This window comes from Anomaloglossus baeobatrachus, chromosome 5, assembly GCF_048569485.1.
Source record: "Anomaloglossus baeobatrachus isolate aAnoBae1 chromosome 5, aAnoBae1.hap1, whole genome shotgun sequence".
In the NCBI taxonomy this organism is placed as follows: domain Eukaryota; kingdom Metazoa; phylum Chordata; class Amphibia; order Anura; family Aromobatidae; genus Anomaloglossus; species Anomaloglossus baeobatrachus.
The window spans coordinates 412,788,289-412,802,320 of record NC_134357.1 but is presented as its reverse complement, the minus strand read 5'-3'; the positions used below and the strand labels follow the sequence as shown (position 1 = coordinate 412,802,320).

The window sequence follows — 14,032 nt, the reverse complement described above, 5'->3', positions numbered from 1 at the left end:
AGAGGTGGAAACACATAAGGGAGCCGGAACTGCGACCAATCTTGCACTAAGGCGTCTGCCGCCAGAGCTCTGTGATCGCGAGACCGTGCCATGAAGGTTGGGACCTTGTTGTTGTGCCGGGACGCCGTTAGGTCGACGTCCGGCCTTCCCCAGCGGCGACAGATTTCCTGAAACACGTCCGGGTGAAGGGACCATTCCCCTGCGTCCATGCCCTGGCGACTGAGGAAGTCTGCTTCCCAGTTTTCTACGCCGGGGATGTGAACTGCGGATATGGTGGAGGCCGTGGCTTCCACCCACATCAGAATCCGCCGGACTTCCTGGAAGGCTTGCCGACTGCGTGTCCCCCCTTGGTGGTTGATGTATGCCACCGCTGTGGAGTTGTCCGACTGAATTCGGATCTGCCTTCCTTCCAGCCACTGCTGGAAGGCTAGTAGGGCAAGATACACTGCTCTGATTTCCAGAACATTGATCTGAAGGGTGGACTCCTGCTGGGTCCACGTACCCTGAGCCCTGTGGTGGAGAAAAACTGCTCCCCACCCTGACAGACTCGCGTCTGTCGTGACCACCGCCCAGGACGGTGGTAGGAAGGATCTTCCCTGTGATAATGAGGTGGGAAGAAGCCACCACTGCAGAGAGTCCTTGGCCGTCTGGGAAAGGGAGACTTTCCTGTCCAGGGATGTTGACTTCCCGTCCCATTGGCGGAGAATGTCCCATTGAAGAGGGCGCAGATGAAACTGCGCAAACGGAACCGCCTCCATTGCCGCCACCATCTTCCCGAGGAAGTGCATGAGGCGTCTTAAGGAGTGCGACTGACTTTGAAGGAGAGCCTGCACCCCAGTCTGTAGTGACCGCTGCTTGTCCAGCGGAAGCTTCACTATCGCTGAGAGAGTATGAAACTCCATGCCAAGATACGTCAGTGATTGGGTCGGTAACAGAGTTGACTTTGAGAAGTTGATGATCCACCCGAACGTCTGGAGAGTCTCCAGTGCAACATCCAGGCTGAGTTGGCATGCCTCCTGAGAGGGTGCCTTGACAAGTAGATCGTCCAAGTAAGGGATCACAGAGTGTCCCTGAGAGTGCAAGACTGCTACCACTGCCGCCATGACCTTGGTGAACACCCGTGGGGCTGTCGCCAGACCAAGTGGAAGAGCTACGAACTGAAGATGGTCGTCTCCTGTCACGAAGCGTAGAAAGCGTTGGTGCTCTGTAGCAATCGGCACGTGGAGATAAGCATCTTTGATGTCTATTGATGCTAGGAAATCTCCTTGAGACATTGAGGCAATGACTGAGCGGAGGGATTCCATCCGGAACCACCTGGCGTTCACATGCTTGTTGAGCAGTTTTAGGTCCAGAACAGGACGGAATGAGCCGTCCTTTTTTGGCACCACAAAGAGATTGGAGTAAAAACCTTGTCCTCGTTCCCGAAGAGGAACAGGGACCACCACTCCTTCTGCTCTTAGAGAATGCACCGCCTGCAGAAGGGCATCTGCTCGGTCGGGATGTGGGGAAGTTCTGAAGAACCGAGGCGGAGGCCGAGAACTGAACTCTATCCTGTACCCGTGAGACAAAATGTCTGTTACCCACCGGTCTTTGACCTGTGGCAGCCAAATGTCGCAAAAGCGGGAGAGCCTGCCACCGACCGAGGATGCGGAGGGAGGCGGCCGAAAGTCATGAGGCAGCCGCCTTGGAAGCGGTACCTCCGGTTGCTTTCTTGGGGCGTGAGTGAGTCCGCCAGGAATCAGAGCTCCTTTGCTCTTTCTGAGTCCCTTTGGACGAGGAGAATTGGGGCTTGCCCGAGCCTCGAAAGGACCGAAACTTTGACTGCCACTTCCTCTGTTGAGGTTTGTTTGATCTGGGCTGGGGTAAGGAAGAGTCCTTACCTTTGGACTGTTTAATGATTTCCGCCAATTGCTCACCAAACAGTCTGTCGCCAGATAATGGCAAGCTGGTTAAACATTTTTTAGAAGCAGAATCTGCTTTCCATTCTTTTAACCACAAGGCTCTGCGCAAAACTACAGAGTTGGCGGATGCCATTGAGGTACGGCTCGTAGAGTCTAGTACCGCATTGATAGCGTAGGTCGCAAACGCAGTCATTTGCGTAGTTAAGGACGCCACTTGCGGCACTGCTGGACTTAAGAAAGAGTCCACCTGTGCCAGACCAGCTGAAATAGCTTGGAGCGCCCACACGGCCGCGAATGCTGGAGCAAACGACGCGCCAATAGCTTCATAGACAGATTTCAACCAAAGGTCCATCTGTCTGTCATTGGCATCTTTAAGTGAAGCCCCATCCTCCACTGCAACTATGGATCTAGCTGCAAGCCTGGATATTGGAGGGTCCACTTTTGGACACTGGGTCCAGCGCTTGACCACGTCAGGGGGAAAGGGATAACGTGTATCCTTCAGACGTTTGGAAAAACGCTTGTCCGGATAAGCATGGTGTTTCTGGATTGATTCTCTGAAGTCAGAGTGGTCCAGAAAAGTACTCAATTTACGCTTGGGATACAGAAAATGGAATTTCTCCTGCTGGGCAGCTGCCTCCTCTGCTGAAGGGGCTGGGGGAGAAATATCCAACAGCCTATTGATGGCCGCTATAAGGTCATTTACCATGGCGTCACCATCTGGCGTATCCAAATTGAGTGCGTTGTCAGGACCAGACTCCTGATCACCCACCTCTGTCTCATCATATAGAGACCCTTCTCGCTGAGACCCTGACCCGCGTGATGACGTGGAGGGTCTCTCCCAGCGAGTTCGCTTAGGCGGCCTGGGACTGTCATCAGAGTCAGAGCCCTCAGCCTGTGATGCCTGGGACCCCCTTGAAGTACGGATTAGTTCCAACTGAGGGGGACCGGGGAACATAGACACAGCAGTGTCCATGGTCTGAGCAACTGGCCTGGACTGCAAGGTCTCCAGGATTTTTGTCATAGTCACAGACATTTTGTCAGCAAAGACTGCAAATTCTGTCCCCGTCACCGGGGCAGGGTTCACAGGCGCCTCTGCCTGGGCTACCACCACCATAGACTCTGGCTGCCGAAGTGCCACTGGGACTGAACATTGCATACAATGAGAGTCGTTGGAGCCTGCTGGTAGATTAGCCCCACATGCTGTACAAGCAGTGTATACCGCCCGTGCCTTGGCACCCTTGCGTTTTGTGGATGACATGTTGCTGTCTCCTCAGAGCAATATAGGGGTATACAGCCAAGAAGCGACCGTACAGTGCAGTATATATATATATATATCTGGTACAGGAAAAAGTACACCAATACAACACTGTGGCACTAGTGGGGCCAGCACTAATGTGCTGCTTACCGCCCGCTAAACGCGGGTGTGTGGTCGCCAGAAATCCCTAGTCTGGGTCTCCCAGAGCCTGTGTCCGTCCTCCAGCCAGACTGCATGCAGGAATGGCTGCCGGCGTCCTGTGGAGGGGGGGGCGGGCCCTGGGCGTGCTCAGACCAAAAGCGGGAAACCTGCGTCCCACTGTGCCTAGTGAGAGGGCTGGAGCATGTAAATAAGGCTCCAGCCCTCGGCGCTGACGATTGCACAGCGTCTGTGCCATTCCCTGAGTGACAGGGAGGGGGCGGGAACGAAGCGGAGCTAGGCCGCAAAAGCCGGGGACTAAATTTATAAGCGCCGCCGCCGTAAAAGCGCGGTCGGCGCTAAGTCCCCGGCGCACTACAAGTCCCAGCCGCGCCGCCGCTCCGAGAGTGGCCGGCGCGGTAGTTCCCAGCACATGAAGTCACACAGCTAAGCTGCTGTGACTCAAACCCCAGCGTGCAGCGCTACTGTCCCCGGCGCACTAACACACCCAGCAAGTCTGGCGTGTGCGTGCCTGTCTGTACGGGGACACAGAGTACCTGAAAGTTGCAGGGCCTTGTCCCTGAACGGTACCCAGCTCCGTATCCAGCAGGTTCACTGGGTCTGTGGATGGAGCCCGGCCTCAGGGCTTGGGGGCCGGTAAGATCCCACTTCCTCAGAGCCCCTCAGGGGGATGGGGAAGGAAAACAGCATGTGGGCTCCAGCCTCTGTACCCGCAATGGGTACCTCAACCTTACAAACCACAAGTGGGGTAAGAAGGGAGCATGCTGGGGGCCCCATATGGGCCCTCTTTTCTTCCATCCGACATAGTCAGCAGCTACTGCTGACCCAGTGATCCCACTGGGGGTGTATAGCCAGAAGGGGAGGGGCCTTACACTTTTTAGTGTAATTGCTTTGTGTGGCCTCCGGAGGCAGTGCTATACACCCAATCGTCTGGGTCTCCCAATGGAGCGCCGAAGAAAAGATCATTTACTAAGGCGTCCCCCTCAGGGGTATCAAGGTTAAGGGCGAAGTCAGGGTCAGAGCCCTGAGCTCCCCCGTCCGCCTCGTCGTCCTGAGAGTCCTCAAGCTGGGATCCAGAGCAGCGTGAGGAGGCCGGGGAAGAGTCCCAGCGAGGCCGCTTAGCCGGTCTGGGGCTGTGGTCCGGGCAGGAGTCCTCCGCCTGGGGCCTAGGGGCTATCCTGGGAGCGCGCTGCGGCGCGGACCGAGAAGGGCCTGGAGGAGACAGACTAAAAGGGGCCGGGGCCTGTGAAGGGCCCGGTCTGGACTGCAAAGCTTCAAGGAGCTTAGATGACCATTTGTCCATAGACTGTGCAATGGACTGAGAAAGTGACAGAGTTTCTCAGCGAAAGAGGCCAACGACGGTGACTCTGTCCCTGCAGCCTGTTCAGTGGGAGCAGGGGGATCTACATGAGTCGAGGGGCCCACAAGTGCCCTAGGCTCCGGCTGAGCAAGCGTGGCAGGAGTCTAGCATTGATCACAGTGAGGGTAGGTGGATCCCGCAGGAAACATAGCCCCACAAGAGGTACAGGCCGCGAAAAAAAAATCTGTGCCTTAGTAGCTTTGCTCCTTGTGGACGACATGCTGTTGTCTCTTAGGAGAGTGACCACTGAGGGTATATAGGAAAAGGGTATACAGCCTTTCCGAACAGAATATATATATTATATATATATATATATATATATATATATATATATATATATATATATATATATATATATATATATATATATCTATATCTATCTATCTCATATCTATCCATCTATCTCATATCTATCCATCTATCTCATATCTATCCATCTATCTCATATCTATCCATCTATCTCATATCTATCCATCTATCTCATATCTATCCATCTATCTCATATCTATCCATCTATCTCATATCTATCCATCTATCTCATATCTATCCATCTATCTCATATCTATCCATCTATCTCATATCTATCCATCTATCTCATATCTATCCATCTATCTCATATCTATCCATCTATCTCATATCTATCCATCTATCTCATATCTATCCATCTATCTCATATCTATCTATCTCATATCTATCTATCTCTCTATATATCCCGGCACCCTAGGGGGACCAGCACCGTGACCGGTGTGGCTTACCAACCGCTAACGAGCGGAGTGTGTCCTCCAGATTCCCTGTCGTGGATCCCCTGGAGCTGCAGAGCTTTGCTGCTAAGTAGCATCCACCGGCAGAATGCTAAAAATGGCTGCCGGAGCTCTCGGGGGGGTGTGGAGCCAAGGGCGGCGCCAGCAAAGAGCGGGAATCTGGAGTCCCCACAGTGGTCAATGAGGGGGCAGGGAAACATGCAGGATGCTCAAGCCCTCAAAGCCGACGTCATGTCGGCAATCCCGCCCTAACCCCTGACAGGCAGGCTCGGGGGCGGGATTTTTCGCGACTAGGCCGCGGCGAAGCTGGGGACTAAATTTAAGGCCGTGCCCGACAAGCAGGCACGGTCGGCGCGGAAGTCCGCCGAAAAGACAACGGACGGAACTACCGCGGCTTCCGGGGATAAGGTGCGACCCTCTCTGTACAGTCCCCACATGGGGACACAGAGTACCTTCCAGTTGCAGAGCCCGGGTCCCTGGGGGTGAAGAAGCTCCGGTCCGGTAGGTTCCACCAGGGGCTGCGGATGGAGCACGGTCCCAGCTCATGGATGACCGCTTAGGATCCCACTTCTCCCAGAGCCGCATAAGGGATGGTGAAGGAGACAACATGTGGCTCCAGCCTCCGTACCCGCAATGGGTACCTCAACCTTAACAACACCGCCGACATAGTGGGGTGAGAAGGGAACATGCCGGGGACCCCATCGGGGTCCTCTTTTCTTCCATCCGACATAACTATGTATGAGAATGCATGAGTGGATGTGTGCCTCCTTCCACACAAAGCATAAAACTGAGGAGCCCGTGGTCCACGGGAGGGTGTATAGGCAGAGGGGAGGGGTTACACTTTTTTAAAAGTGTAATACTTTGTGTGGCCTCCAGAGGCAATTGTCTGGGTCTCCCAATGGAGCGACAAAGAAATAAGAATGTTAAGTTGTTAAAAGCATAGGGTAATAAAACAGTACTATTTACAGAAAAAAAACAATTAAATGTACACACATATATCATACACACACATACATTATATATACTGTATATATTCTATATATTACACACATATTTTAGTTAATCTGTGAAGTATCTGCACTGTGACTTTATACTTTGGTAAGCACACAGGATCTCTAAACAGACTTGGGTAGAGGGGGTGGGGAAGTGGGTGTTGGCTTGGGGAGTTTCGCTTGCCCCTTTAGGCCGCTTTACACGCTGCGACATCGCTAGCGAGCGTACCCGCCCCCATAGTTTGTGCGTCACGGGCAAATCGCTGCCCGTGTTGCACAAAATCGTTCGGACCCGTCACACTACTTACCTGCCTAGCGACGTCGCTGTGACCGGTGAACCGCCTCCTTTCTAAGGGGGCGGTTCATTCGGCGTCACAATGACGTCACTAAGCGGCCACCCAATCGAAGCGGAGGGGTGGAAATGAGCGGGTGGAACATCCCTCCCACCTCCTTCCTTCCTCATTGCCGGCGGATGCAGGTACGGTGATGTTCCTCGTTCCTGCGGTGTCACACATAGCGATGTGTGCTGCCGCAGGGACGACGAACAACATCGTAACTACAGCAGCAACGATATTTGGGAATAGGGGGCATATCAACGATTAACAATTTTGCGACCTTTTTTGATCGCACGTAGGGGGTCACATGCAACGACATCCCTAACGCGGCCGGATGTGCGTCACAAATTCCGTGACCCCAACGACATTGCTTTAGTGATGTCGCTGCGTGAAAAGCAGCCGTTTGTCTCCAGTATAGGGTCATCCATCAATGTATAATAAGGAAATTAATTTCACATAAAACAGAGCACTATAAAGTATTATAAGGGCTGGATGAACGTGACCACAGCACTTCTCCAGCAGTCGGGCTCAGCTCCTGTGTGTGCACATCCAACGTCATGTACATGCCCTTGATGAAACGGGAACACGTTAGGAATAAAGTGCAATACAAAACTGCAATACTATGAAAGAATAGCAAAATCGGAATTATTTAGCTTAGAGAAAAGATGGTATCGAGAACACTTTTACTATGTACTGTACAAAGGCACTGGAGCAGCTTCACTTTGAGAAAGGGTTGTTGCATTAGGGAAAGCCCTTTGAAGGCACGTGGCCGGCAGGACCTACCCAGGGTCTCTGTCTTTAGGTGTACTGTGGATGGTGCGAGCAGTCTCAAAAGGACTTCTGTCTGAAGAGATAAATGAGCACTCCGGGAATTTGGAGAAGGAGCAGTGGATCGGACGGTATTTTCTGTAGAACAGGTAAGAAAAATTAAGACAAAATTACAATCACAATAGGAACTGTGTCAGTATTTTATAGTCATATTCTGCAAATCTATTAGGACTACTATGGAGGGGGATTTAGCACAGCTTTTGCACCAGTTTTTTTCTTATGTTGCAAGTTGTTTTTGTAAAAAAATAAATAAAAATGGGTGATTTTATATTGTATTTGCACTTTTAGAAAGAAGTGTGGAGAAAAAGGGAGAGGTTATTTGGTCAAATCAGATTTATGAATTGTGACTCTATGGCAGGGTCTCCAACCTGTAGCACAGGAGCCACCTGTGGCTCGCGGGGGGCCCATGATGTGTGGCTCTTGGCTGTCTGACAGATTGGTAGGCCCTCGTCTACTTTAGACCTGCTTATGCACCAAATGAAACCAAAACAGAAGTGTTAGGCCACGTGCACTCGTTGAGTATTTGGTGAGTTTTTCACCGCAGTATTTGTAGCCAAAACCAGGAGTGGGACAATCAGAGGAAAAGTATCATAGAAACATGTCACCAATTCTGGATGTTTTACCCACTACTGATTTGGCTACAAATAGTGAGGTAAATGTGGCCTTAACATAGAGGTTCTGGGTTCAAATCTCCCCAAGGACAACATTGGCAAGGAGTTTGTGTGGGTTTCCACCCACATTTAAAAAAAAACACATACTAATAGTGAATTTAGATTGTGAGCCCCAACGGGAACAGAGATGTTAATACCTGTAAAGGGCTGCGGAATATGATGGCACTATATAAGTAAGCAAAATAAATAAGGAAATTAATTATCATGGGTCTATTATTATTAAGTTCTATTTATATAGTGCTGACATATTCCTTAGCACTTTAGAATTCAGAGAAGACATTAGACAATATGAGACATTACAGAAGTACACAATTCAACAGATAACACGAGGCGTGAGGGCCCTGCTCGCAAGCTTACAATATATGAGGAAACCAGGGAGACAAGAAAGGTAAAAATAAAGTGCTTGTCTTGTACAGTCCACCCATCCATACAATAAATGGGGTATTGAAATAACTGCATGAATCAATCCCCAGCCAGTATGTGCATGAGTGCAGGTACAGAGGGCCATTAAGTGTATGGATGGTGTAAATAGATGATACAAGGGATCTGATTTGGAAGAAAATTTTGTAAGAGCAAAAAACGGATTTTTGTGTACTCACCGTAAAATCGTTTTCTCTTAGCCATCATTGGGGGACACAGGACCATGGGTGTTATGCTGCCTATCCATAGGAGGACAGTAAGTAGATGCAAAAGCATAGCTCCTCCTCTGCAGTATACACCCCCTGGCCGGGCCAGGCAAGCTCAGTTTTAGTACACAAGCAGTAGGAGAAAAAGCCAGTAAAAACTTACCTCAACAGAGGAACATGAGAGAAAAAAAAAAAGAGTCATAACCAAATAAGGTACTGAGAGAACCAAGGTCCAACAGGGCAACAGGGTGGGTGCTGTGTCCCCCAATGATGGCTAAGAGAAAACGATTTTACGGTGAGTACACAAAAATCCATTTTTCTCTGACGCCTCATTGGGGGACATAGGACCATGGGACGTCCTAAAGCAGTCCATGGGTGGGAAAAATAAAAACAAGACAACGCAACCCAAGGACTAGGAACCAGTCCCAGACAGCCTGGAACACCTACTGAGAGAAGGTGCTCTACTGCCGTTTGCAGAATTGTCCTACCCAGATTTGCCTCAGCTGAAACCTGGGTATGGACTCTGTAATGCTTTGAAAACGTATGTAGGCTAGACCAGGTCGCAGCCTTACACACCTGTTCCACTGAAGCCTGATGCCGAATGGCCCACGATGCGCCAACTGCTGGCGTGGAATGAGCCCGTAGCCCACTAGGAATGGGCTTGAGTTGCAAGTGGTAGACTTCCTGGATCGCAGAGCGAATCCAGCGAGCCAGAGTCGCCTTTGTGCTGCTAGCTCCGAAACCCGTCTGATGGACGTAATTGCCACCAGGAACGTTACCTTCCAGGACAGAAAAGCAAGGGAGGATTCCTTGAGAGGTTCAAAGAGACCGTCCAGAACGAGATTGAGGTCCCATGGTTCCAGCGGCCGTTTGTACGGGGGAACTAGATGGGAAACGCCCTGGAGGAAGGTCTTGACCTGCATTTTTTGAGCCAGGCGGCATTGGTAGAAGATTGAGAGCGCTGAGACGTGCCCTTTAAAAGGGAACAGAGAGCCAACCTGCAGAAAATCGAGAATTCTGGCCAGAGGCAGAGGCTGCACGTTAGTTTCCCTGCACCATGAAAGGAAGATTTTCCACGTACGGTGGTAAATGCGGGATGAAGCAGGCTTTCAGGCGCTGATCATGGTGGAGATAACCGCGGGGGAGAATCCTGCTCTTGTTAATACCCAGGTCTCAATGGCCATGCCGTCAGCTTCAGGGCTCTGGATTTCTGATGGGAAATGGGCCCTTGTGTCAGCAAGTCTGGGATGTCTGGAAGGCGCGACGGTACGTCTACGAGCATTTGTACTAATTCGGCGTACCAGGCGTGCCTGGGCCAGTCCGGTGCTAACAGTATCACCGGGACTCCCTCTGCCTTGATTTTCCTGATTACTCGCGGCAGCAGAGGTAGGGGTGGAAATATGTAAGGCAGGCGGAAGTGGAGCTAGGAGCAGACTAGAGCATCCGCGCCGATGGACTGCGGATCGCGTGACCTGGCTATGAACACGGGTACCTTTGCGTTCAACCTTGAGGCCATTAGATCCACGTCTGGTGTACCCCAGCGAGTGCAGATGTGTAGGAACACTTCTGGGTGGAGAGACCACTCTCCGGCGGCCAGGCCTTGGCGACTTAGAAGTCTGCTGCCCAGTTCTCTACTCCCGGTATGTGTACCGCTGATATCACTGACCCTGTCGATTCAGCCCAGCTGAGGATCCTGTGGACCTCGAGATAAGCTGCCTTGCTGCAGGTGTACCCCTTGGCGATTGATGTAGGCTACAGCTGTCGCATTGTCCGACTGGACTCGAATCTGATGACCCGCTAGCAGAGGGCAGAATGCCCTGAGCGCGAGGAAGATCGTGCAGATTTCCAGGATGTTTATGGGTAGGGAAGACTCCTGGGGCGTCCAACGTCCTTGAGCAGTGTGGAGCCGGTACACTACTCCCCAGCCTAGGAGGCTGGCGTCCTTGGTCAGGACCAGCCAGTTCGCTGGGAGAAAAGATCTCCCCTTCGATAGGGATGAGGACCGAAGCCACCAGCGGAGTGCGTACCTGACTGAAGGAGTCAGGTGAAGATGTCTGTCCGGGGAGGAGGGGCTCTTGTCCCAGGCCGCTAGAAGGAATAGCTGAAGTGGGCGGAGGTGCAGTTGAGCAAAGGGTACTGCTTCCATAGCCGCCACCATCCTGCCGAGCACCTTCATGCTGAATCGATTAGAGCGAGACGGAGGACGTAGAAGGCAGCGTACCGCTCGTTGAAGAGCGATCGCCTTGTCCTGAGGGAGAAGGATCAAGCCCCGACGGGTGTCCAGGGACATGCCCAGGAAGGTGAAGGATCGTGATGGGATCGGGGATGATTTGTCTAGATTCACTAGCCACCCTAAGCGGGATAGGGTGTCCACAGTGATCTGTACGCTGGTTGAGCAGTTGCGGAAAAAGGGGGCCTTGATGAGGAGGTCGTCCAAGTAAGGGAGAACGACTACTCCCCTGGCATGAAGGACGCTCATGGCGGCCGCCATGACTTTGGTGAAGACCCTTGATGCAGTGGCAAGGCCGAAGGGTAGAGCTACGAATTGAAAGTGGGAGTCCTGAACTGCGAAGCGGAGGAACTTTTGGTGATCTCGGGCGATGGGTATGTGCAGGTACGCGTCCTGGATGTCTAAGGTGAGGAATTCCCCTTCAACCATGTATGCAATAATGGACCTTAGGGACTCCATTCTGAATCTCCGTACATGCACATGTTTGTTTAGGTGTTTGAGGTCCAGGATGGGTCGAACTGACCCATCCATTTTGGGGACCACAAAGAGGTTGGAATAAAAACCCCTGAACTTCACGTCGTCTGGGACAGGTATTATCACTCCGGCTGTTTGGAGCGAGTGGATTGCTGAGAAAAAAAGCTTTGCGTCGTTTGAGTCTTTGGGAGGGTTTGAGAGAAAGAACCAACTCGGGGGTCGGGTCCGAAATTCTATGTTGTAACCGGAAGACACAAGGTCTCGCACCCATTTGTCGTCTGAGGCGGCAGCCCAGATGTGTTGAAAAGAGCCTCAGTCGACCTCGTACAATGAGTGTGTCTTCCGGGGCGCCGAATGAGTCATGAGGGGGGGGAAAACGTTGTGGACGAGTCTCCCTAGTCCTGGACTGTTTCGGTCTAGGCTGCCATGACGAAGTGCGTTTCGGGGAGAGCTGAGAAGGTCGGTCCCTGCGTAGTCCGCGGCTGGCGGCGGGGACAGCACGGGATGTCGACCAATCAATGAGTTCCGAACGAGCGGAACGAGGACTGTGGACGTCTGGTGAAGGTCGTCCAGGACTTCAGCTGGGGGAGGGAGGTACTCTTTCCTCCCGTGGCGTCAGAAATGAGCTTGTCCAGACGTTCGCCAAACAATCGGTCTGGAAAAAAGGGAAGGCCCGTGAGAGACTTCTTGGAGGCAGAGTCCGCTCGCCATTGTCAGAGCCAGAGAGCTCTATGGATGGCTATGGTATTTGAGGCGGCAAACGCTGCGCAGGTAGCAGCGTCCATGGAGGCCTGCATGAGGTACTCCACCGCAGCGGCAATTTTGAGCTGTTACCTCTGTGAAGGTATGAGGGAACTGGGATTCCTCAAGCGAAGTGTTAAGGGATTCTGCCCAGACAGAGATCGCCTTTGCGACCCACACAGAGGCAAAGGAGGGCGAGAGGGAGGAACCCGCAGCCTCAAAAAACAGAGCAGGCGAGGTGCTCCACCTGTCTGTCTGTCGGGTCCTTGATGGAGGAACCATCGGGTAAAGACAGGAGCGTCTTTGTGGTAAGGCGGGAGACCGGGGGGTGGGGGGGGTCGACCGAGGGCGGATTGGCCCACCCCTTAGGGGCAGGTGAGGCAAAAGGGTACCGGGACTGCATGAGTTTTCAGTTACCGAAGCGTCTGTCAGGCTTCATCCTTTGCTTTGTGAGGATATCCTGAAACTCTGGGTTATCAGCGAAACCTTTTGGGGTTTCCTTGCCCTCTTAAAGGAGACCGCATGGTCAGTGGTAGTGGATGGGGGATCCTCCACACGCAGTGTTTGGTTGACTGCTGCTATAAGGGAGTCTATTGCAGTTTGATCATCTGGGGGGATGAAACCAAGGAATCCTCCAGGTACAAACAGCATTCTCCCTCCTCCAGCTCTTCAGAAGCTGTGGAGTGTGTATGAGAGCCTGCCCTGTGTGCTCCCGAGGGAGCCATGAGAGAGTGCTGGAGACAGCCGGCCGTGTGCTCTTTTCCTGATCCCTGCAACCGGTGAAGCATGTGCCCGGATTACCTCAGAAGGATCCTCCATAGAGGTATCCTCAGGCGGCGTTCCGTCCAGGGACCCAGAAGGGTGTGGAGGACGACATTGTATAGCCAGAACCAGGTTCTGTGACAGTTTTTCCATGGATTGGGACAGAAACTGTGCCCATTCCGGTGGGCTGGGAGCCCTAGGCTCTGGGCTGACTGTTGCGGCGGTGCTGGCGGGGGGAGGTCTTGGGGGGGCTATAGGGGCACAGGAACCAGAGAGAAGAGGTGTGTGTACGTGGTAGCTCAGCGTGGCAGGCAGTGCAGGCTGAATAGTAGACTATGTGAGCCTTAGCGCTCTTCGTGCCCTTAGAATTCTGCATGTTCCTAATAGGAGTATGCCAGGAGGGGGAGCAATGGTCAGCAGAGCTACAAGTGAAGCAAGTACCTCACCAGAATCAGCCGATGGCCCTGCGTCCTCAGGACTGAGTAAGCTCTGATTTGAGCTGTTACCTCTGTGTGGAGATCTTCGCACGCTTTCCTGGGGGGGGGGGCTTAGCGCTAAAAGAGCGCCAAGAATAAGTCAGTGTGCCCCCCTGCTGTCGGTAGTAAAAAAAACGGCGGGAAGGGAGCTTCTGTGACATCTCCCTCCAGTCAGCACACAGCTTGTCACCGAAGGATAATCTCTGCCGAAGAGCACGCAGCTGGAGCAAATAAACAGAGCAAATAAACCGTGTGAGTTCCTGAGCTCTGGGCCCCTTCCCCCCGCCACCGGTAAATTATCTGTGCAGATTCTCTGCAAACAGCGAGGGACTCCCCCCTCCTCCAGCCAGCACGCAGCTAGGGAAAGAATTAACACTGTGTGTTCAGGATCCCTGGGGCTCTCCTCCTTGCAATCAGCAAGGGACTTTCTGCACCGTCTTTTCTCCCTTTGTCTGGGAAAC

At 52.4% G+C, this 14,032-nt stretch overlaps 1 protein-coding gene across 1 annotated transcript in view; it reads right to left on the bottom strand.

Moving 5' to 3' along the window:
* The window catches only part of DBF4B (DBF4B-CDC7 kinase regulatory subunit), a 133,174-nt gene that overhangs the window by 39,755 nt on the left and 79,387 nt on the right, over positions 1-14,032 (bottom strand). Inside the window, exon 10 of the mRNA XM_075347721.1 lies at positions 7,547-7,669. Coding sequence (XP_075203836.1) covers positions 7,547-7,669 — 123 coding nt within the window. The remainder of the gene's footprint in view (positions 1-7,546; positions 7,670-14,032) is intronic.